Consider the following 23,749-nt stretch of genomic DNA (forward strand, 5'->3'; position numbering starts at 1 on the left):
ATATATACAAGAAGCCATGACTGCCTATAACAAGGCCAACTACACATCACCGCCCCCACTGTCCGTAGTTCTCTACACCAAATTGCGGAGAACTTGCACCGTCCTTCAATAACAAAATGACCTCGATCAGAGCCGGCGCTGCTGCTGATGTGAACACAGGTGACCTCAGCAAACCCTGCCAGCTCACCCACCTCATGTGTTGACCCTGTTCCGACTTCATTTTTATTCAACGGTGTTTCAAGTCATGCCGTGAAGATTATAAATACAATATTATAAAAATAGGTGATATCAGGGAAGTCAGCTAAATATTTTTAAAAGACTTTCATGACTCATGACTTTCCTCATACAGGACTTGATTGTATGCTTTCTATGAACTCTATTTTAAGTTTTATTTTATTACTAATATTCTATGGGTTTTATTCTCCATTGTATGCTATGCATTGTCTTTATACTGACAATGACATTATGACAATCATTATTTTTATCTTATTTTTTACTATTATTTTCAAGTTGGTTTTATTCTACGTCTTATTTTACATTCATTTTCTATCCCTGTTTTCGCGCCCATTCTCTCTTTTTTCATGTGAAGTACTTGGTGCATGTGGTTTCTTAATTGTAAAGCACTTTGAGCTTTATTTCTCGTATGAACGGTGGTTTGAATATAAAGTTTCTTTTTCATATTTTTTTTAAAGTGCCTAAAGCTGCACCAATCAGTATTTTTATATTAAGACTGGATCAATGTGTAATGTAAAAGTTGCTGCTTGCAGTGACAAACTCAGGTAATTATTGCTGACGCTGCAGTTCCCCTCAGCTCTATAGAGCTTTCTAGCATCTTTTTACTCATTGTTTTGATGTTATTGGCCTTTTACTCTCTGCACAGTTGTTGACTTTACTGCTTTTGTTCACTTTCATCAAGCTTGTGTCTAAAAGCAGGATGCATATGTTTTCAGTTTAAGAAGATGAAAATCCACCTTAAGCTGACAAAGTTAAGTGAAGAGTCGGACGTGTCCTTCAGAAGCTGGAAGCCAAAACACAGCTTGAAGGAGAGAGACTATTGGATTGCTCACTTGGTTGTGATTGGCCACTGAGCCCAGTCCGGGAATATGAACGCAGCATGCTCTCGTGCACACCGAATGACACAGAGAGAGAAACTTTATGGATTTTTTGATGGGCCACTGGGATTTGTCCCGATATACCAGATGGCCACTCTATGTGTTCTCAAAGTCAAGAGCAAATCCAGAAGTCAAATGGACATATTTTCCACTCACTCTTGTGTAATGCAGTCATGAAGAGTACATTCCTCAAAAAAGTTCAATAAAGCACCACTCCAGGAGAGAAATTTACTTGGCAGAGAGCCTTGTGAATAAACACCATATAGATGCGTTCGTTCAGTCTATGAATATTCTTGCTAATTTTCTTTTTTTTTTTTTTCCAAGAATTGAGATCTTGGCTGTCAAAGTTTACACAGATGGCATTACTTTACTGAAGCCATTGTGGGCTTTGCTGTGTTATGCTTTTTGGAGGATATTCTCTGCTGGAGCTTTGAGCTATGGCCTTGTCACAGTGAAGGACACATTTTATTTTATTTTCTCGGTATTGAATCAGTCATGTAAGATGGGCCATTGGTCATGTAACATCTGACTTTCCTCCTCTATTTTGTTGTACATCCTCGGCTATAAAAATCTTTGGACCCAGATTACAGCATGACTCTGTTTGGGGGCAGTGTAAATCCCTGGGATTTTTACATTTGCTCATCCCCAACCCATTCAGTCCCTTCCTGCCACACACAGCTCTTGGGATTAAACAGATAGAGAAGGGGGCAGGGAGTGTGCTGGGAGCTGGAAGCTCTTTCAGCTCTTGCTTTGAGGATGATGGTCAGTGGCCGTTATGTAAGCCGAGTGGATTTCAAATGCATAGTTGAGCCCTCTCCTCTTGATGCATGGTGCCTTTGTCTGTGTACCACTAACCGGGTTGCCCATGCATGCTATACATGCAAACGCTGATGTAGAGTGAGCTATACAGTCCCTGCTTCCTGTGCGCTCCTTTACATTGTGAACGACAGTCGTGCCTGCCTACGCTTTCTATATGCTCACCTTGAAATTTGTTTACAGAAAGAACCTGATAGCGTCTGTATTCAGCTTTCATGAGTCAGAGATACAGACATATAACACAGAAAGAAAAGGCCTGACATACAGTTTAACGCCCTGTCATAATCATTGGTTGGGTTTGCCTGTTTCCAGACCTTGGAGGCCACCCACTTCACCGAGGTGACCAATTAGCGTGGCATCAGGACATGAAACAGCAGTTTCTCAGCAGAAAAAGCAGTGAATCCATTGAGCACCATACGATTAGCCAATCAGTGTGACAGGCAAGACTAATGCCGTCGTCAGGTTGTTGTCAAGCTGTGTGCCGGACCCACGGAGGAGTAACATCACCAACAACCATTATTGACAAGATAGATGCTGCCATCGAGGCTGTTCATCACCCCACCGTCATTTTGTACTTCTCTCTACTCTTAAAATGGCTGCAAAATAAGCATTTTGGCACGGCTACACATCAAGTGTCGATGTTAAATGATGTTACAGTCACATCGCTCTCTCGTGACTGGTTAGGGAAAATCGAATCCCACTCCCTCACGGGAACCGGTTATGGCGGACGCTATTTCAGACTAAGACATAAACAGAGTGTTATGACTCGACAGTTCTTTCTGACAGCAGGCAATGGTTGTTTTCCAGTTTGGATAAAATCACATTACTCAGTCAGATTTGTGGCAGAGCTCGTTGCCAAAGATAGTTGATCCCAGTCAGAAAACATGAATCTAGAAGAACAGACAAACAATCAACTTTGGGTACATATCATATGCTTAAGTAATGCTTCACTGATGTGTGACTGCAGGATGAATGCAGGATGTGTCATGAATTCCTGTTTCTCACCATTGACAAATGATAAAGCTGCTACGACTCGATGTGATTAATTCACACTCAATAGATCATCAGTTAAGGACTGTTAATTCACAATTCACTTCATATTTTAATTAACATGCCATCAACTCAGAAACTGCTTTGGGGAGTTCATTGCTATGATGTTATGATCTGATACACAGAAAACCGAAAGGTTATAACCCAGAGTTACTAGATGCATTTACAGAATTGCATTAAACTTGCATTTGTGGCTAAATTGGACACAGGACTAAAGCAGTTCCTCCATCAATGTCATTTTTTATTTTGCATATGAACAATTCCTGATATTCATGCATACAGTATAATAAGCTCACAAGGTGAGGAAGAGAGAGACAGAGAGAGAGAGAGAGTAAAATATATATTCCACCTAATGTATTTCAGGGTATAATAAGACAGCAGCAACCCACATTGCTTGCACTCAATTAGTGTTACAGTGTCACAAATGAGGTTATTAAAATTGGTTAACTTCATTTATATTTTCAACCAAAGTTTGTGGAAATCTTTTTTATTGGCCTGATAAAGTTTTGTCTTCATTTAACTGGAACCTGATATATCTTACTATATAACTACATGACATTTCATACAAAATAAATACTTATATAATGCATGATACATTTATATAACCACTGTAAACATGAAAACAAAACAGACATCATATATTTACTGTACTACAGGTACGGCAGAGTCAAACAAAAGTACTTGATAAAAGACAAAGATAATATGTACCCCTGCTTTTACTGTGATTGTTCAGAGGTCAGATAGCACCATATGACAGTCTGCGGACAGCTCAGAGGATAGAAGCTGTTATATATTTATATTTGGTATTTTTCTCACTCAGCTTTTTTCTTTTACTTTTTTTTTGTGTGTGTGTGTGTGTCTTTTTTTTTTTTTTACACTCAGTCACAGCACATCCATCCGTGTCAGCTCAGTATTCCCTCTGAGTTCTGGTTCAGACAGAGTCCACCTTGACCTGGTTATTATTGGTCATGAGTGGTGACGGTTTACTCTTGAGTCTCTCCCCCGCGTCATTGGAGCTGTCCTGGAAGAAGATGCGTGCCGTGCACACTGACACTACAATGCGCTTGTACTCACGCCGGAAGTTCTGGTTCAGCACACCATACACAATGGCATTAAGGCAGCTGTTGAAGTAGGCCATGAAGTAGCTGGCCACAAATAACCACTCGGGGATGAGGGGAACCACCACCTCTGGCCTGATCGCTACGGCCAGACCGATGAAGTTGAGCGGCGCCCAGCAAACGGCAAAGAGCACAAACACCACAAACATGGTGACAAAGTTTCTAACGTCGTGTGGCGTCAGCTTGGGCCGATTGTCTGGCTTGACCCGTCTCCTCACCTGTATGACCAGTATCCAAATGCGCAGGTAGCAATAGGTGACAATCATGATGGGTAAAATAAAGTGAAAGAAAACCACTGCGATAGTGTACGCCGAGCTGGCCGACTGCTCAAAGGTGCAGGAGTAAACCCGTGGGTCGTACTGAAGTGAGCCCACAAACAGGTTTGGCACGATGGCCACCACAGTCAGCGCCCAGATGAGCATCACATAGCAGACAGAGTTTTTGTCACTGTACAGTTTATCATATTTGAGGCTGTGACAGATGTAACAGTATCTGTTGATGGCAATGCCGGTGATGTTGAAGATGGAGCCGATGACGCTGACGCCCATGAGGAAGCCGCTGATCTGGCAGTGGACGTAACCCAGGTTCCAGCCATTGTGGAAGATGGAGGTAAGGACCAGAGGGTACGGGTAGATGGCAACCACAAGGTCCGCCACTGCCAGGCTCACCACAAAGATGTTCCCTACAGGCATAACAGGAGAGACAAGGGAGGAGAGATGAGTCATTGACAACAGAGGCAGAGCAGATTGGTCATCCAAATCAACTAGACAAAGAGAGTGTAAGTGATTGTTCCCGGAGAAAGCCAAATTATTCATTCAGAAACATTTTGGAATTGCCTGAAAAAGGACTGTACCACTGTCCTGCTTGTTTTAGCACATTTGCTTTTTCCCATCTTTCTGGCAGCCATTTGTTTTAGTATTTAGGAATCTTTAGGACAGAAAAGTACAAAACAAATGAACCCATGTGGTTTTCAAGGTTTAGTGGTCACTGCCAGAAAAGTGAAGTGGAGTGGCGAGTGCATTGTGCATGATCTAAATGATGATCTAAATCAGAGTTCAAGGCTCGTCATTTTTATACAGCTCTGACATTTAAAAGAAACGCGGCCTGGCAGGAAGGACAATCCTTTTAAAACTCCAAAAATCTTGAGCTTTGAAGAACGACTGCCAGTAATTTACGTGTACGTGATTTGTAAATATGCTAAAACATGCAACAACACCGCCTCAATCCTCCAGAGACATCCATTTGTTTTTGTTGCTGCTTCATTACATAAGCCACAGGGAAAGGGCCTCAAGGCTACATGCCGAGATGGAGGGAATGCACCCGCAACATTTTTATTGTTTCTGTGCATATGTGCGAATATGCATGAATAATGCATAAACACATTTGGTAGTTTCCCTGATGGTTTGGCGTGTGTGAGCTTCAACGTGCATTCAATTGTCACCAGTTGATGTTGGTGAATAATGAAAGGGAGGGAGCCCCGTCACAAAATAATGCATATTCTAATTGCCAGGAAGGACTCCACATTGTGCATTCATGGAAAACATGATCTCCATGCTGGGCAGTAATCAAGGGCACACAAGTGTATTCTTTGTCCCCACACTGATGGGAAAATTAGACATGGCTTGTTGGAGAACACACTGTTGCATGCAGAGAGGTGACAGACAGCGACTGTGATCCTCAACCTCTTTTAAGTAAAATACATGACGTGCACTTGAAAGAGACAAGAGAGCAAGTATCTGTGTTTCACTCTGTGGAAACAGCCTCAATTGTGTGTGTGGGCATGTACTTCTTTGTCTCTCCGGTCCTCCTTAATTATGCAGACCTCTGCATTTCAGCATTACATACCGTTGAGTGACCTGTCATGAACATGATGGAAGATCATAGCAGCTATCCACACGGTATTTTCACAGCTGTCACTTTCATACTAGTGAAATGTGTTATATGTATAGTAAGCGCCACATTACGATGCCTAATGACAAGATCCAGCTCTGTCTTATGTGACAACACCCTGTCACAGATGATAAGATGTATTTACTGCATGTCAGACAGGAACTGATGCACCATATATTTCTGCAATTGCTGCAGCGCAAGAGGCAATTTCATCTCCACACTGACGTTTGGTCTGTCAGTATCAGACACACTCCCCCAACCTGCAGGCAGACCTGTCAGTCTCACCTGAGCATTAGAGGCACACGCCTGATTAGCCCTGTGGCCTGTTATCTCCTAACATACCAACCATTCTCTGCCAGGGATCATATGTGGCTATTAATTAAGTTCTGTCCTTTAGTATATGTCATTCAGCTGCCCTCTATAGGGAATTAGGAGCACCTGCTGTTGTCACAAGATCCCATGGCTGCTGGAGAGCTTTACTTTATGCATGTGTGTGCCTGAGTGTGTGTGTGTTTTCATACCTCTACCTTTGTGAGGACCTTGAGAGAGGACACTTTTTGGACAGTAAGAAGATTTTGCCACAGAATACCTTTAAGACATGTTTTATAGCTCATGTTAGAATTAGCTTTAGGTTAGTAAGTGTTTTGGACTCAGGTGTGTAGTTGTGATGGATGAAACAGGCTGTAAAAACAGCCCTAATGTAGTATCACCTCATGGGTTATCAGTGCGATCTACCCCTGTCACATCACCAATAATCACTGATTTATTGTTAAAGTTCACTAAAAGATTAGTGCTGCTTTAAGGTTAGGATGAGGGAATGCAATATGTCAACAAAGGTCCTCACAAGTATAGATCGTAAACGAGTGCTTGTGTACTTGTTTACATCATAATGTGGGGACAATAGTCACATAGTGCCAATATGGGGACAGCTTGGTTGTGGGTCGGGGCTGTAGTGATTATAGTTAAGGCAATACCAGGCTGGTAACGAATGAATGTATGACAGCGTCCCACTAAGGGAGCATGTGTGTGTGTGCAGAGGTGAGCGTTGGCTGCAGGTAGTGGAGCTCCATGCATGCTGCCAAATGAGAACATGTTTTCAATGTTCAAAGAAGGTGTGGAGACAACGTGCAAACATTCATTTTTAAGGGGCTCCCTTTGACTCCCTTGGCTATTCTTTACTGTAACAACCCTCTTACAGGATTTTAAACTCAAGTCACTCAGTATTAACAGCCTTGACCTTGACAAGGTCGTGTGGTGAGAGGCCTGCAGGCAGCTGGCTCTTTTGGCTGTTGGACTCTCTCACTCACTGTCTCTTGTCACTGTGACTAGTCCTGTGATTGACGCATCACTCTGAGTTTTCATTTGGCTCGAGGAGAGATATGGCCTGGTGCTGTGTTCCTTTTCCATTTCTGCAATCCCACACTTTTAACCAATTTCTCTTAGGATTTAGGTACGAGTGAAGCCCAGCTGAGCATTTTTTTCAATTCCAGCAATGAATTTTGACACACACAGGGAAGCTGAAAAGATATACGCTGCATTTAGACAGCATCCAGCCAGCTCACCTTTTTTCACAATGTATGGTGTCGCTGCGTAATCTCAAAATGGAAAATGGACATACTGACTATGTCTGCATGCACATTTGAAAGAGGGGTTTTGGATACGCTTAAATACTGTATCGCAACACTGAACTTTTCACCTTTTCAAGTCGTTGACTGACAGAAAAATGACAGACAATGAAAGAGGGAAGCTGTGTTCATGAACCAAAGTGTGAATGGCTGCATGTAAATGGGAATATTAGATGAATATTCATTTTCATTAGCAGCATTTTAGCAGAAATACTGTCTTTTCTTAAATAAAGGAATATTTTTTGCATGCAAAATGGCATACAGGCATCCAATCCAGGAGCAAGTCTAAGATTTGAAAAGAAATTGTGGCAGTAATGTCATTACTTCAGCCTCTAATTCTGTATCAGATGGGAACATCTGAATTAGGATTTTGTCCTATTTTTCAGAGCACACTTACTCTGGTTGAGTCAAGTCGAAAGCGAAGCATCTGTGAGCAGCTATACTGAGGACTTTTCACAGATTTTCCAAAGGGATTTGGGACCTGGCTTTTACTGGGTCATACCAGGACTGTCACTTTCTTGTCCCGAGGCCACTGCAGTGATATGGAAGGACTGTGATTTGATATGTAGCTTAGCGCAAATGCAGTCAGCGGGGGCAATTTTGTTCTTAAGACTTCTGCTTTGACTTCTTCTTTGACTACGTTCATCTAATCAGTTAAGCTCCGCCTCTTAGCTGTTCTCCAATCACATTTTTTAAAATCAAATCAGCTAAAATTCAAGAGGCTGCTCTCTACTGGTTAACACAATCACACAATCAAACAGGCCTCATACTTTCCACTCATTATCTTCATACAGAAGCCACTTACTAATCAGTATTTAATTTAACTCAATCAGCTGCTCCTGCACGTCCATCTCACAACACTGACCTCCTCCAACGTAAACACTGGACAAGCCCCAGGGATGACCAGTTACGTAGTTATTCTCCATAACAGAGCCCCAAATTTAGTCTAACCCAAGACTGATCATTTAATCAGTGAGACTTTGGACTCATAGTCTGTGTCATAACAAAACGCTTCACATTTGGCTGCATTCATTCTTCCTCCAACCTCACAAGTCCCCCATCCGTCTGCGCTGAAACCCACAGCACGAGACTGCCACCTTCACACTTTACAGCAGGGATGTTATTAGGCTGCTGGTGAGCCGCCTGTTTCCTCCAGATTGCTTTAGATTACAGCTGAAGAGTCACATTTTTCATTGCATCAGACCAACGTTTTGCTCTGGGAGTCCTGCTGTTTTTCCAGCAGTGACGTCTTTCAGTACTCTGACATGTCGCCCAGCAAGTGCTGCTCCGACTCTTGTCATTCAAAATGTGCCGTCTCAGCTGACTCTGTAGTTCTGTCCTGAAATCTCACCACATAACAAGTTGTTTCTGACCCCAGATCTGCACCGGCTCACAGGTCTGCTTTCTTGTAGTCCCTCTCCATATATGCAGTGCTATTATTACTGATAGCAATTTGGTCCAATTCCAACAGAATTCATAAAAAAGACTTACATTTAAAGAAAATTGAGTCATTTTGATGCGTTCCTCTCTCATTCATAAACTAACTCAATGTATATCAGTGGCAGGTCGTCTCTACATATGTAGTCCCCCAAAACAATCTATTTAAACTTCAGCAAATCACTCTGAAACTTACACTTGAACCCAACCATTGATCTAACTCAACATTTTTTTTCGTGCCTTATTGGTTCATTTCTGGAAAAACATCAGACAACCTGCTGGCAGTCTGAGCAAACTGTCTACCAACTGTTAGAAGCTATTACACTGATGAATGGGATTATGACACCTCTTTCTTAAAATGGAAAAACTAATTCAGGTGATATTTGAACAGACATTCTGGATGTTCAGTTTCATTTCATATTTTAAAGACTTGGTATACACTATAACGTTTGTGTTTCCAACATATGATGTGCATGCACTGGTGGTTAGCAGTAGGTAAAGCAAATCAGCCTAGACACACTGTGGCTTTATGTCCCCGCTGCTCTAATGAATGGCTGAAGGCATTTCATTACCCACAGTCAAAAGTCAAGTCTTCATGCATACCTTGTCAGGGGAATTTACTGAGGTCAGAACATGAATGTGCAAAAGAAGCATGTGAAGGCCGTTAGTCCAGCGCCCTTGGCAGAGCGTTCATTTTAATGTATGCTAATGTGCGAAAAACCACCCTAGGAATGTGAATACATTCCAATACGTCAGGTGTATATGTAAATTCTGATAATAATGACACTACATGCATAGTCAAATGAATATCCCACATTATGAATTTCAATTATAACATCTGGCTGTTTTCATGGCAGTGCGAGGACGAGTGAAAGCTGTGCTGTAAGATATTTTCCCGACCTTGAAATGTACTTTGCCTGTTGTGCCCAGTGCAAGCTGGAGGACGCAGCAGAAAGGGATGGCACAAGGTGTTGATATCGGATATTTTGCTGAAAAGCGGCTCTTTTATGCTGTGGCAGAAACAGTCTGAAAACCTGATTAGCTTTTAGTGCAACCTCATTCTGCTATTTGATCGGTGACTCCATCAGTCAGCAGAACGCTGGTGAAAACTCAACACTCAACTCGAACTGGAAGACACAATTAGTTCCTAACATTGATCAAATCTCTGCAACCATCAAAAGGCAGAGGGAAAGTTTATTATTTTGCATGGAAAAAACGTAATCTTTGAATCTTTCAAAATGGACTCTAAATATGTCCACAAGTGCAAACCAGCTTTATAATTCGAGAGGTTTCTTCGTGCTGCTACATGTTCACATCCAGCCACCCTGAAAGCATTTTGCCACTTGGAAGTTTGTCTCCGTTTGATGAGCCACTTTCATCGCTGTGATTGACACAGCACTTTAAATGGTGTGGCACAAAGAATGTGATTTACTGAGAGATAATAATGAATCGCAACACCCTCCCGACTTACAGTCCACTTTGTCGGACCGTTTGGCGCACGCTGCCACACCTTCTTTAAGACAACCTTTTGCACCTTTTCTGTCCATCTGGGAAATCGTTATCTTTGATCACTGCTGAGCTCACACGTGATTCAGCAATCAATAACTGTGAAAGTCTTAAAAAAAAAGATGAGTTCTTAATGAAGGAGAGTGGGGGAGGGGGGGTCGGATCAGGGTGACGGCACAAGGAAATGTGACGAAACGCTCACAGAACAACAACTGTGAGGATGAAACTTTGCTTGAACTGTGCTAATGATAATACACAGAGAAACAGGTAGGAGGAGGAGGAGGAAGAATAAAAACAGAGAGAACGAGAGGGAGAGGCGGAGGCAGCCCTATGAAGAAGCAGAGTGATTATGTCCCTGGGTCACTATTGGATTTGCTGATATTGTGTTTATGAATGAAGCCGGTGACAAGCGTGGATGATGAGACTCTCGGCAGGTTTAATCTCCTCACTTCTCTTGCTGAGGCTATTTCAAGAGGCTGGGATGAGTACAAAAACCCACCAAACATACAGCACATTAATAATGAAACATGGATGCCTGCAGACAAAACCAGTCAACAGCCTTTCGAGTGAATCTGTTTTCTGATGAGAGAAGAGTGAAACAGGAAGCACCTTTCACATGGATTTGGGCTAAAGTGGTTCATTCCGACCCTGGTGTGGCGAAGGAAAGAAGAGATTTAAGAACTGACCTCGAGTGCCCTCTCCACCACACCAAAAACAGCAGAGAGGAAAGCATTGTTAAGCATTGCTGACCTCATGCTAGTTTGCATCAAGCAGCATGTTTTCCTGAAACAGCCTCACGCTTGCAGCCCGGAGACTGTTTAAATGTCAGAATCAAGTTTTAATCACAACAGTTAACAAACACACAAACAGTGGCAGCTGCTTGAAATACTTGGATGACCGTGATAACGCTTTTCTTTTTTTTTTCAGTTCAGGGTTATTGCCTGACTCATGAGATCCACGAATGTTCATCATTAAGGCGCCTGTGTCATTCTTGTATCAGACGGACAAAGATTTCTCACTGGGCAGGAGATTCCTTCAAGACAGTCTCATTTGAGCACACAATGTCCTTTTTCCAGCCGTAATTTCCAAACAATGCTGTGTTTTCTTTCACCAATACGAAAGGAATTTTGCTATCAGCTATGCATTTCAGATCTCAAGTAAGTGTTTTGTTGTTGCCTTATTTCAGGAACGATTAATGAGCTTGTCAGCACCTTGATGTCCTGTGGGTGTTTGCACTGGCACGCAACTTCATCCAGTGAGGTTTACCGCCTAACTGGCCGGCCTCCACACACCTTAAAAACCTAAATACTGTAAAGCAGTCTCAATCTCAAATTGCTTGGCCTCTTTCTTACGGCCACCGCTGCAATTTTGAGGATCATGTGTTGTGAAAATACCTGTCTGCCACACTTACTTTCTCTGGTTAGGGAGCAGAGATGACAAAACACCACGGGTGGTGTCACACTGGATGTCAGCCAGGCCCCCACAGCTGGTGGCCTGACACAGCCTGACAGGTCCAGTCACGTCTTCCAGATAAAGCCCCCTAGACAAGTTGTCCAATGTCATGTTGTCAATCTGATTACACCGTCTTCATGTGTCATGAACGAGTGGCAAAACAGGATGTGAAAAATTAACCTGTTTGTCAGGCCAGGCTTGAAAATGAACTGCATTTGCTTCCCTAACATCTGTGTTAAAGCGCCACTGATTCCATCTTCGGTCACAGATGCACAAGCGTTTGTCTTTCCATCACACTGATCTTGATGAGCATCAGCTCGGTGTGTGGGGGATACTGTACTTTCAGATCCCCTGAGGGGCTGTGGGCTGGGTGAACCATGTGGCCACGGCTCTTGTAGCTGCTGGTGCTGCTAAGATTTACAGTATTCCAGCTGCTCCCCTGTGAGCCACACTGTGCTTCAGCTACAGCATCTGTCAGAAGAAAAATAAAAGCTATTTCTACGAGTTCTGCGCGACGTCAACGTATTCTACGGTCTTCTTTTTTTTATTTTTTACCATTCAAGATTACAAATAGAGGTCATAGAGTGGGGCAATGCCTGCAGAAACCCCCATCTGAAGCTGAGTGCTATCTGGATGAAGGCATTTCTGCTGAGCTCCAGTCCCATCAAACGGCCATTAACGTGGCAGGTGCAGGCTATTTTGCTGACGATAATATCCACAGTGACTTTAACCCCTTTCACACTGAGGACATGTGAATGACATGGACCCCTCGCTTTCCCCACTCGCATGAGACCGCTGTTGCAGATGAATCCCTGGTCATCACTCTTCAGAGTGCTGTCATGAATTAGTTATGTAATTAAACCTTAAAGCTGTAGTTCTGCTGCTTTTCTAATCTGAACAGATCAAATGTGTGGCACTGTGCTGCACTCCTCTCTTCTGCACTAAAGCGGTGGTCATCACGCTGGTGAGACAGGTTCAGTGTACGTGATGTGTTTCCAGCCCTCCTGGTGTTGCTGTTGATGTCGGTGCACAGTACGGCTCTGGAATCACTTGGTAGCACAATCAATAGGTCTTCTTTACAGTTTACTGATTATGACTCTGATTCAACCCGGCTAATTAGTTACAGTCTTATATGTCAAGTAATTCTTGCAGGAAAATGCTGCAAATACAAGAACATTAATGTTTAAAATAGAGAAATAAAACACTTTTCAGCTGTTGTTGCAAACAAAAATATAGGCCTAAAAACGTGAATATGATCTGACGTGAATCTTGCATCTGTGAATAAAGAGGTTAGTGGTGTTTCAGCCTGTTGCGGGATCAGTTTGTTGCGTCATTTTCATAAACAAAACCAGTAGAGTAGCCCCTCTTTTAGGCACAAGCTGCTCGTATTGTCTTGGCTGGTCGGAGACATTGTCGTAATTACCTCGTTCTGTGTCATGTTCACTCTCCTCTGTCTGTTTGTGTTGCCTTCATGCAAATTTCCTGCCCACGTCTGTATTGTGTGGAAAATGTAAATGTTGTCCAAGTGACAAAAAATCCTGCCATAAACAGTTTGATTTGCAACACATTTAAATAAACTTTATGAAACAATAAGATGTTTTTCTGTCTGTCATATGTCAGATGACACAGCCCTGGCTTCAATGATAACAAACTGAATGTGTTTGCGTTGGTTGTGGGTGCTGTAAGAACTCGTGATGAGCAATTTTCATTATTTTCTGACATTTTATAGACCAACAAACTAACTGAGAGAATAATCAGTTGATTACTTGGTAATTAAAATAACCTTTAGATGCAACCCGAGCTCCAAGTCCTGGCTTTCATTAATCGTATTTCAGCAGAGTAAGAAAATATGTTGAAAGGGAAAACTGCCTTGATATTCAACTGCCAAAAACAGGAACTTGTCAACAAGACTCAGAGTCACGCTCCGGCCTTGCTAGCAGCGCTGTGGGGCTGTGCTTTGAGCTAAATGCCAGGGACACCGCTAAACACAGCTTGTTTGCAAATGACTGCGTTCTGTTTTTATTCACGTTTCACACAGCGTGCCAGCTTCTTTTACAGTCATGCTCCCAAACCATCCAAGGATGTTGAAGCATTTAACTGAACTCCACAAATGTCAAACTGATGCTGGCACGAGAAGGAAAGTCACCAAAGTCAGCAGGGTTCGTCCTCTGGAGGCCATGAATGTGTGTGCATACGCATGTAAGACAAAGAGAGAGGAAGCGTTTTAGATTCGACACCTCAGACGGAAATATTCTGGAAAAAGGACCTTTTGCTTGTAAAATGCTTCAAACTCAAGTGAAGCTGAAGACCGGTGAGTGAATTTAACACAGCAGTTCAGGATTAGTGTGATTTATTAAAATCAATTTGAACAAATTACATGTTAGATCTGATTAATAGAAATAACACTTCTGGTGTTAACTGATCCTGGGGCAGTGCGACCGGGGCTTCAAACACACTGTGTCCTGCCATGCTGCAGTAAATCCTCCACAGTTTTAGACACTTTCCAACGTTATTTTCCCACACGTTTCACAGTGTCATTTGAAAGCACTGAAGCATTTCTGAAAACCAAATTCTAAAAGCGCCAAACAAATCTTTTACACATACGAACACACAGACATGCAGGCAAACATTATCAACCGCCAAAATAAAAGCCTGCAGTTCTGCATGAATTTGTGTCCTGTGTGAAAATCCCTTCAAGCACCCGCAGAGTGAAATGGAAGCACAGCATGTTTGGACGCGACACAGACGAATTATCTGCTGGAAACAGATTTTTCAGGCTGTTCTTACCCCACTTGTCCTACTCAAAAGAGAGGTACCTTTTAACGCCCTCCATCCTGCCTCAGTGTTTAACAGGTGATTCCTGTCTGAGCAGCGGAGTAGCCGTCTGAAAGGCAGACCAGTGCAGAGCACGGCAGGGGGCTGATGGGTTGACCCAGATAGGGGGAGACAGACTTAAAGTTCAACCAGGACACACAGGAGAGCTTTGAGTACCGTGTTATGATGACCACTGCTTCTCTCTCTCTCTCTCTCAGACACACACAAACCCGAAACCATCGGCTGTGCTCCGCATGTCTCCTTTAAAAACCCCCATCATCCCCAGCGCTGTCACACTTTAATCTCCAGTTTGTACAACAGCACACCTAAAAAATGCAGCGTTGAGGATTTGCCTGCTTGCCACTGTAATTGTTTTCCTAACGCACGTTTCAACACATTCAATCAGAAACTCAAAAAAAAAAAAAAAGAAGATGCAAACGACGCCTGTGTCTTCACCTCCAGACACGGTTTCATTTCCTGAAGACACAGCCTGAATATCTGAGAGAGACATCAAAAGTGAGTTTTTAAGTGTATACACATCCATGCAGACAGAGGGCTACTGTACACATGAACAGAGGGACTGTCTGCAGACGGTCACATGGATGATCTTAACACAACTGCTCCCAGTGGTGCTGAAACACCGGCAAGTTAGCGGATGATCACAAACCCATGTTTGATCGAGTGATAAACTGAAGTCTGACCCACTTACGGTTCAGCGAGTCTTTGATCTTTGTGATCCATGTGACCTGACGCTTTGACATATGAAGTCAAGAACACATCAAAAGTGCTGCTTAAAAGGTGGAAGCACAATCACCTTCCATCTCATAACTGTTTGCAAACAGCAGTTTATGTGAGCGAATGAGCTACATCTGAGGGAGTTTCATCATATGGTGCAACAACAATCACCTGAAGCTCAATATCAGCAGAACCGTTGAGCTTCTGGTGCCTACAGTGCTTCAAATATGGATGCTGCTGCAAAGAAGCTGCAAACTGTAAAATGTGGCAGCTCAGAAGATCTTTGCAATCAGCACAGTTTCAACATGGACAACCAAGATTAGTGTCACCAATTCAGTATCAAACCAAATGTGAAATATAGTCACAATCTGCCCTTCTGTTCCTGCGTGATGGCCAGAGAAGTGCCTCTGCAGAACATCTGATGTCACTGTGAAGTCGACCTTTGACTTTTTGGATAAAAAATGTCATCACTTCTTTAGTCACAATTAGCGCATGAATTCTTGAGTTATGGAAAAAAAGGTGTTGTGTGCAGTCAAGGCGACCTCTGACCTTTCATGATCAAAGTCTAATCAGTCATCCTTGAGTCTACGTGGACCCTTGTCACGGGGTCTTACTGATGTGGGTCTGCTGTGGTGAAACTACAATAACGGACTGCTACATGTGCGGTGTGGGAATTAGGGTTGCTGAGGAGGCGGCAGCCCCTGCGAAAACCAGACATATGAAAACCATCAATTGATAAGAAAGTGTGTTACAGACTCGCAGCTGAGAGAGCGAGCGCTCATGTGGACGAGCGAGAGAGAGAGGGAGCGTGAGAATATGAACAGATGTGTCAGCGCGATATAAAAGCTTTCTTTGATCACGGAGCCTAATGTTACTCAACAGTTCTGTGGCTTTCAGTGAAGTGTATGATCTGCGCTTCAGACTGGAGTCTTTGTTAACAGTGACAAACAGCTAGATCCTGGTTCAGGGTTCGCTCGCCTCCTGCGTGACCCGTCTGTGTCCCCCACGCGCGAAACTACGGAGAAACGGCGGTGGGTCACATCTGGAGCCGGCGGCCAGGCTCTCCCTCTTCATCTCATTGATCTCATGTATTAGTTTCACGTTGTTGACGGTGAAGCTGCTGACATACAGTATGCTGTAGCATGAAATGTCAAATTAGTATGACTGCATGGAGATAATTACGTCTCTGCAAGATAAACACATTCGGCCTACGAATCTACTTCTACACATCACCACTCTTAAGTTTTGTTTGGCTGAGAGCTGCTCCTGGTTGATTTAGGAGTACATGCATGCTTTTGGCCTCTTCTGAAAGGTAGCACTCTTAAGATTTATCCCCCGCAGTCAGAATCACTCTAAGTGCTCCTGGCATTGAGTAACTGTAGTTTGAACACACTGAAGTAAAGTGTTTTTATTTCCGCCTGTTTTTTTTTTTTTTTTTTTTTTTTGCAAATAGATGCCTACAGATGACTATATCTGAGCGTTATTAGCTAGAAAAAACAATGGGACCACAGCATGAAGCCTGACCTGAGTCCAAGGTCAAAAAAATGCTAACGATACCACAGAAAATGAATATTTTACCTTACATTTTCCTCGTTCGTCAAAGGCTATTTTATTATATTTTTATGCTGACAAAAACAACACTATATTTATATTCATGTAATCCATTCATAATTTTGGTATCTGTACTGAACTTTTAAGTAATATATCTTCATACTACATATTTACTATATCTACTGATTAGAAAATTCCTACTTGCGCTAAATTCCTCAGTTGTTTTGGCTGGTACAGGCTGCAGATGTTGATCGTTGTCGTGAACAGCTGAATGGTCCATCACTTGAAATGTTGCTGCTGCAAAGAATTGTGGGATGGCATTATCTCCTCTCCTTTCATAAAGGATGGTCCAGTGTATCCTTCGCTCGAGCAGGTACAAAGGGAAGCGCTGAAGCACCTCTCCTTTGCATTTAGAGAATTTGAACAGCTCACATCACGGCCACCACTTAGATACTGTCAGGTCATTTCACTCAATGAGAAATCTTCAAAAAAAATGCTGCACTTGTGTTGTTGAATGGGTGAAGATGTTTGCATGTGTTTTCTTTCGCTGCTGTGCGCTGAGCTCTCCACAAAATCCACAGAATCCACAGATTTTGGTGCTTCCATTAAAGCACCACTGTGTAGGATTTGGTGGCATCTAGTGGTGAGGTTGCAGATTGCATGTAGGAGAATCTACTAAGGCGCCCTCTAGAGCCAGTGTTTGGTTTGTCCATTCTGGGCTACTGTAGAAACACGGCGGTGCAGCAGGCCAGACTCTTCTCAGGTAACAAAAGCACAATGATTCTTCTTTTGAGGTGATTTTACACTCGTGAAAACATGCCTGCCATCCTCTGCTGGTCCTTTGAAGTGAATACATTTGGCTATAAAATTGTCTTTTTGTAAAATGCTGCCAATGCTAGGCTTTTCCAACAACGTTAATCAATAATAGACACAAATAAATAAACAGAAAATTAGAGTCATTATACAATTTTCTTCAAGTAAAAGTCGACTAAAACCCAAAATCAAATGACCGAACTGGGGCTCAAATTAATAAATATTTTTGTCTAAAGACTTAAGTATAAAAAATGAAATGCCACAGTTGAGATTGGCACGCAGCCTCCCCACGGCGCACACATCTCACCCAGTCTCTCTCTCTTTCACACACACACACACAAACACACACCTAAACTCACAGCAGCCAATTACAGTGTGGCTTGGATTCCCATTTGCAATTACCAAGCAGCTTGATCCTGTCAGAAGATTGGATTGATCCCATTTATGTCATTTAGGTCCCTGGAAAGCAAGTATTTAATGAGGAGTAACTGCCACTCATTATGAAATGAGCACACTCATCATGCTTCAAGGTTATTGGGGTTATTGTGCAATAAAAAGCCAAGCTGAGCTCCAGTAAAACCCAGAATGTTTCTATTAAAAAAACACATTTTGAGAGTATTAATTATGGACACATTATACGTCTACTGTACTGCAGATTTAACATGTTTTTTGACTTGTCTTAATTTAAAAACAGCACGTCTTTCACCCTTCTGCTCACAGGAATTATAAACAAACTTTCAGTGGCTGCCAAATTAACATAAGTCACTCGATGCGGAAAGCTTAAGTCCTTTTATCTAAAGCCAACTTTTGCAGTGCATTGTCAAAGTGAAGCAAATTTCCTCTTTCTTGCAAGTCTTCACATTAGCACAGCGACCAGCCTTTTGTTATGGATTACACTTTTAAAGCAGTCACAGGAAAAAATGAAATGAAAGGAAACATTTTGCTTAATTTGAATTAAATGAGCATGAGGCTATAAAGGACAGGGGAGTGTCCCTGAATCGCTTCCTGAATTGGGAAAAGCGGCAGTCAGGATTAAATTAATTACTGGCATGAGACAGGAAGGGAACCTGCAATGACATGAAAGGCCAAATGTTTGTACAGCTTATGAACACCCATCAACCTCGCCAACCTCCACACCCTCATTGTTCACCGTGCTGTCTGAGCCTCACACTACTTCCTGAACTGACATAATGAAAAACACTCATGCAGGGTGGCTGCAGAGCGGGCTGGGAACTGTGAGCTGAAACTTACATCACCATACATTTTGTATATCACAGTAATGATAGATGTCAGCATTTCTAATTTTTCCCTGACAGGACAAGACAGCGATAGTAAATACTGATGCCTGGAGTTATTTTCAGTTAACTGCTGTATTAATATACTGTACATTACTGTGGTTGTGGACTCATACATGGTGGACGTTCAGAGCTTATCACAGAGCACAGCTGATGCCAAGTCTGTATCTATGTGTGTGTGTGTGTGTGTGTGTGTGTGTGTGTGTGTGTGTGTGCTCCACTTTCTCACGACAGCTGCTGTACAATTTCAGGATCTTGTTTTGAATGAAATATTTGCAGCTTGGTATTAGAAACCATGAATCCAATGTTTTCACCAGTACCTCAAAGCCATCTGTCGCCACAGCTTGGAAAACCACCATCTTTCCACATACATCAGGTCATGTGTGAGGCGACCTTTCGCTATCCTATAGCTGCACTTATCAATGTATTTTTTAAAAGGTGTCGCTCGCAGTGCAAACTCACAGGGAATGGAGGTCTACGGAGCATTTTAGCCTCTTTCAGCTAACTGTTTAGAGCTGTTAAACTGTCACTGTTCACAGCAACCAAAACCAAAAAGAGTGAATATTAGACTTACAGGTGGACACAAACAAGAATGAATGAATGAATGATAATGTTGCTACATGTCTCCTGGATGTGGAAACAGGCAAATGTTCACCACAAGAGCTTCACAGGGTGATAATACATCAGTAGCCATATTTACATCTCACTGTCAAGCACCTTCGATGCAAACTTCTGTAAAGCAACAAAAAAGAAATGAGAAATAGGTGCGTTACCATCAACTGGTTTGGAGCAAATAAACTAGAACACACAGAGCTCAGTACTGTCAGAAGGTGGCAGTACAGGCTACGTTACACTGTAATAAACAGAGGAAGAAGTAGAGGTCGCGAACTGGAAACGAAACCAGCTGTTTGCCAAATGATGATAGATCTCAAAGAAGAAACAAAACCGTATGAGAAAATCTGGAGGAAGTTTTCCCGAATTTCCATAAACCTTTTCTAATGAATTAATACTCAAAATGTGCTCATAAAAACTCAAGTTGTGCTCCCTCTAGTGGCCAAAAAATCTAATCATCGTGACATCTGCTTTTACTCCAAGAGCTCCTTGAGTCTGAGCCGGAGTTCATTCTCAAACATTCCTTGTGCACGCGGCTTCGTTGTGAGGAGATTAACAAGGTTACAGCAGCAGTTGTCAGGCACAGTCTGTCGCTGCTTTCATTTCACTCAAAGTGAAAATATTTTTACAGGAAGCATCCTGCTTTAATCGACTTCTCCATCTTCACTGAGATTTTCTTTGCATGCAAATGAGCCTTCCCTTTAGCATGAAAAGAAAGAGTCCACTGCTGTTCCTCATGCTCTATAAGTGACAATTGAAACCCACGGTCAATGCAACATCTCTTCCATTGTGCTGGGTATCAGCATGACATGCAAGAGACAGGATTTTATGATAGTTTGAGGTGATGGATGTGTAATGTAATGAGTTTTGTGACTTTCCATAGCTAACAATCCTTTGTATATTTTGATATATTGTTGCCGTTCCCATGGAAAATTGAGGTCAGATTGGAGCTTTAGCATCTGTGGAGCTTTATTATATATGATTAGTTTGTGCAGCAGTTATTTCCATCATCCTATCTGACCCCAATTGACCTGAGAGAGCTCAATGTAATCTCCTTATACCATAGTTGGGATTCTTTCTGCATTTTTTGAATGTCATCTTTTTGCTGTGTTTTCAGACTTACATACCATAATTTTGAGGGCTTTGAACAGATGAGCCGTATTTTATTGCTGTGGTTAACAGCTTATCTTACCATTTTTTTTTTTCAGAGTGTCACTCTGAGCATAAGCTTTGGGCACAGTCTCTAATTTCCTATTTACTGCATGTAACAGCTCTGCTTCAAAGTCACATACAGAGCAGCCAGAATGTCATATTCTCACTAATCCCCACATTAAAACCCCCACTATCTTTTTTTTGCATCACTGGTATTTTCCACATTCATGCGTCTCTCAACCTCGCGTCACATCCTGTGCAGCCATTCCCATCTTAATTATGATGACAAGATCAAAAGTTCACTTAAACAGAGTGCATGTGTGTGTTCCGTCACATAATCATATGCACATAGAAACTGTATCTGCGTGTGGAAAGAAGCTTCGTGACCCGACAATAACTACACAGAAAAATAAGCATGATGTGTAAACACACAGAGCAGCAGCTGGGAGACAGACATCAATCACCCGCCCACGCTTGACATACAAACCCTCTCTCTTCCAGTCTGTGACGACCCACAAATATGCATAATATTCTGCACCAATGACATCAACAAGCTGGTGGCAGAGAGGAGGACCCAAACACGACTGATGCTATCAGGACACATCACTCCTCGCACATTATTCCTATTAGATTCTTTGTTTTTCAGGCCTGGACCCTGATGCTGACGAGTTTTTCATTGTGTTTGTTGTTGTCTGCATTAAGAGCTAAAGCTACAGGATTTGGGGAAATAAATAAGCAAACCAAATTCAGCAACATGCATAACTAGGGCTGCAACTCATACATATTTTGATTATAAAATAATCTCGTAATTATTTCTTAAATAAAACAAAGGATTGTTGTGTCAGAAAATAGCCCCCGGACGTTCCCAGAGGGACACGAGGGAAAGGCAAGGTGAGCCGATTAAAGCAGTTCGTGAGTAAACACAGAAATATGGTATAGAATTAAGCAGAATTAAAACAGTGAGATAAGAAATAACCTCCTAGAAACAGGGAAATGCATTCCTCCAAATATTTTCAATAGACAAATTTAATCCCCCTCCCCCGGTCCCATCCCTGCCACAGCTCTCGCTCTGTGGGAAACACTGCTGCTCAATACCAAACAGAGACAACGACTCGCCGGTGAACCCAGCAGAGCATTGGCAGCCAGCCGTCTTCCTCAGGAGAAGGTGAAGAGCTAAAAGTCAGCCAAATAAGATACCAGGTGACCGGAAACCAGACGCCTAATGAACGCTGCTGTGGCTCCATATCGGTTGGTTGTGTTAACAGGAAAGTGTTCAACTTTACAAGCCAAGTGGCCAAAAGATGCATCAACAATAATTCATGTTCTACTGATAACTTCAGCGCTACAAGTCAACATCACTCACATCGCAGTCTCACAGAAATGAACACGTTTACGGCCGAGGGTGTCGACGTACGTGTCGTGCACTCAGGGCCCCAAAGTCCAGGCTTAACCCTCAGGCCGACACGCCGCACCTCCACCCTTCACCCAAACTTCACCTAAATCATTTCTTACTCTTATTATATTAGTCTAAGCTCAACTACAAAGAAGAGAGGCTCAGTCAAAATGACCTCATTCTGCAAAAATGTCCTCAGTCTGAATCTCACTTTGGCCTTAACAGGGACAGACGCGCGCGCACACACACACACACACACACACACACACACACACACACACACACACACTTAACTGGCCTAAAATTACAGCACAGGACAGTAATTTGGACTCTTGACAGGATGATTTAGCTTATGTGGAATTAATGGACACAGATGATGAATGAGCGATCAATTACTCATGTTGGATCTAATGATACTGTATTTAAGCCTCTGCACAGAAGAGTTGACAGCGTGTGCCGCATCGCTCTCTGAAGCCTAATTGAATTACAAAAGAAGGGGAGGACAGATTCTCGTATTCTGCCTCCACAATAATTTGACACACAGCTCCCCAAACATTTTTCACCCTCAGCAGGGAAGATGTTCGCATCCTCTGGCAACATCCTCACCCCCTCCCCGAAGGCATATCGCCGACGAAGCATCTCCCCTCAGCAGCTCATGTAACTTTCCCATCCCGAAAGGACAGTGTGGGCCAAAATCTGCTCTGATGTAACCCTTTGATGTAACTGAAGTCTGCAATTTGGTTACATCAAATCTAGTTCAGGGGATGTGTTTTTTAACACAATCTTAACCTCAAACTGGGCAGAACTTTATGCAGTGAAAAAAGCAGCGTAACACATTCATCCCTCTGTTCCAGTCATTATATGATTATCTCACGGTGTGTCAGAGAGACGTCCTTCATCTTCATGATCAGGTTAAAGAGTATTTACTGGTTCACATCACAAGTTATCAATTTGGTTGTCTGTTTGTACATCAGAGTGGAGCTGAAACCCAATCATTCAAGTCACCTTTAGAGCAAAGATGCCAAACATCCACTTGTTCGAGTGTCTCAAACGCAATGATTTGGTTCTTCTCTGCTGTATATCACAATAAATTAGAGGGTTTTTGTGGGCAAAACAATCAATTACAACCTCGATCCCAAAAAAGTTGTGGCAGTCTGCAGAACATCAATAAAACAGAATGCGATCATGTGCGAATCCTTTCTGACACACTCAACTGAAAACAGCACAAAGACAGTATATTCACTGTTCGACCTCATCAGCTTCATTGATTTTTGTAAATATCTGAAACATGTTTCAAACAAGTTGGGACAGGAGCAACTAAAGACTGGGAAAGTCGGAGCGAGGTTCACCACTTTGTGAACACATGATTGGATAAAGG

General features: G+C 42.5%; 1 protein-coding gene across 1 annotated transcript in view; it reads right to left on the reverse strand.

Annotated features, from left to right (window-relative positions):
- Positions 1–3,200: 3,200 nt before the first annotated feature.
- Positions 3,201–23,749, reverse strand: part of mtnr1aa (melatonin receptor 1A a) — a 35,656-nt gene continuing 15,107 nt past the window's right edge. Inside the window, exon 2 of the mRNA XM_076729442.1 lies at positions 3,201–4,778. Within this exon, the coding sequence (XP_076585557.1) occupies positions 3,910–4,778 (869 nt within the window). The 3' untranslated portion in view covers positions 3,201–3,909. The remainder of the gene's footprint in view (positions 4,779–23,749) is intronic.

Source organism: Chaetodon auriga, chromosome 4, assembly GCF_051107435.1.
Source record: "Chaetodon auriga isolate fChaAug3 chromosome 4, fChaAug3.hap1, whole genome shotgun sequence".
In the NCBI taxonomy this organism is placed as follows: domain Eukaryota; kingdom Metazoa; phylum Chordata; class Actinopteri; order Chaetodontiformes; family Chaetodontidae; genus Chaetodon; species Chaetodon auriga.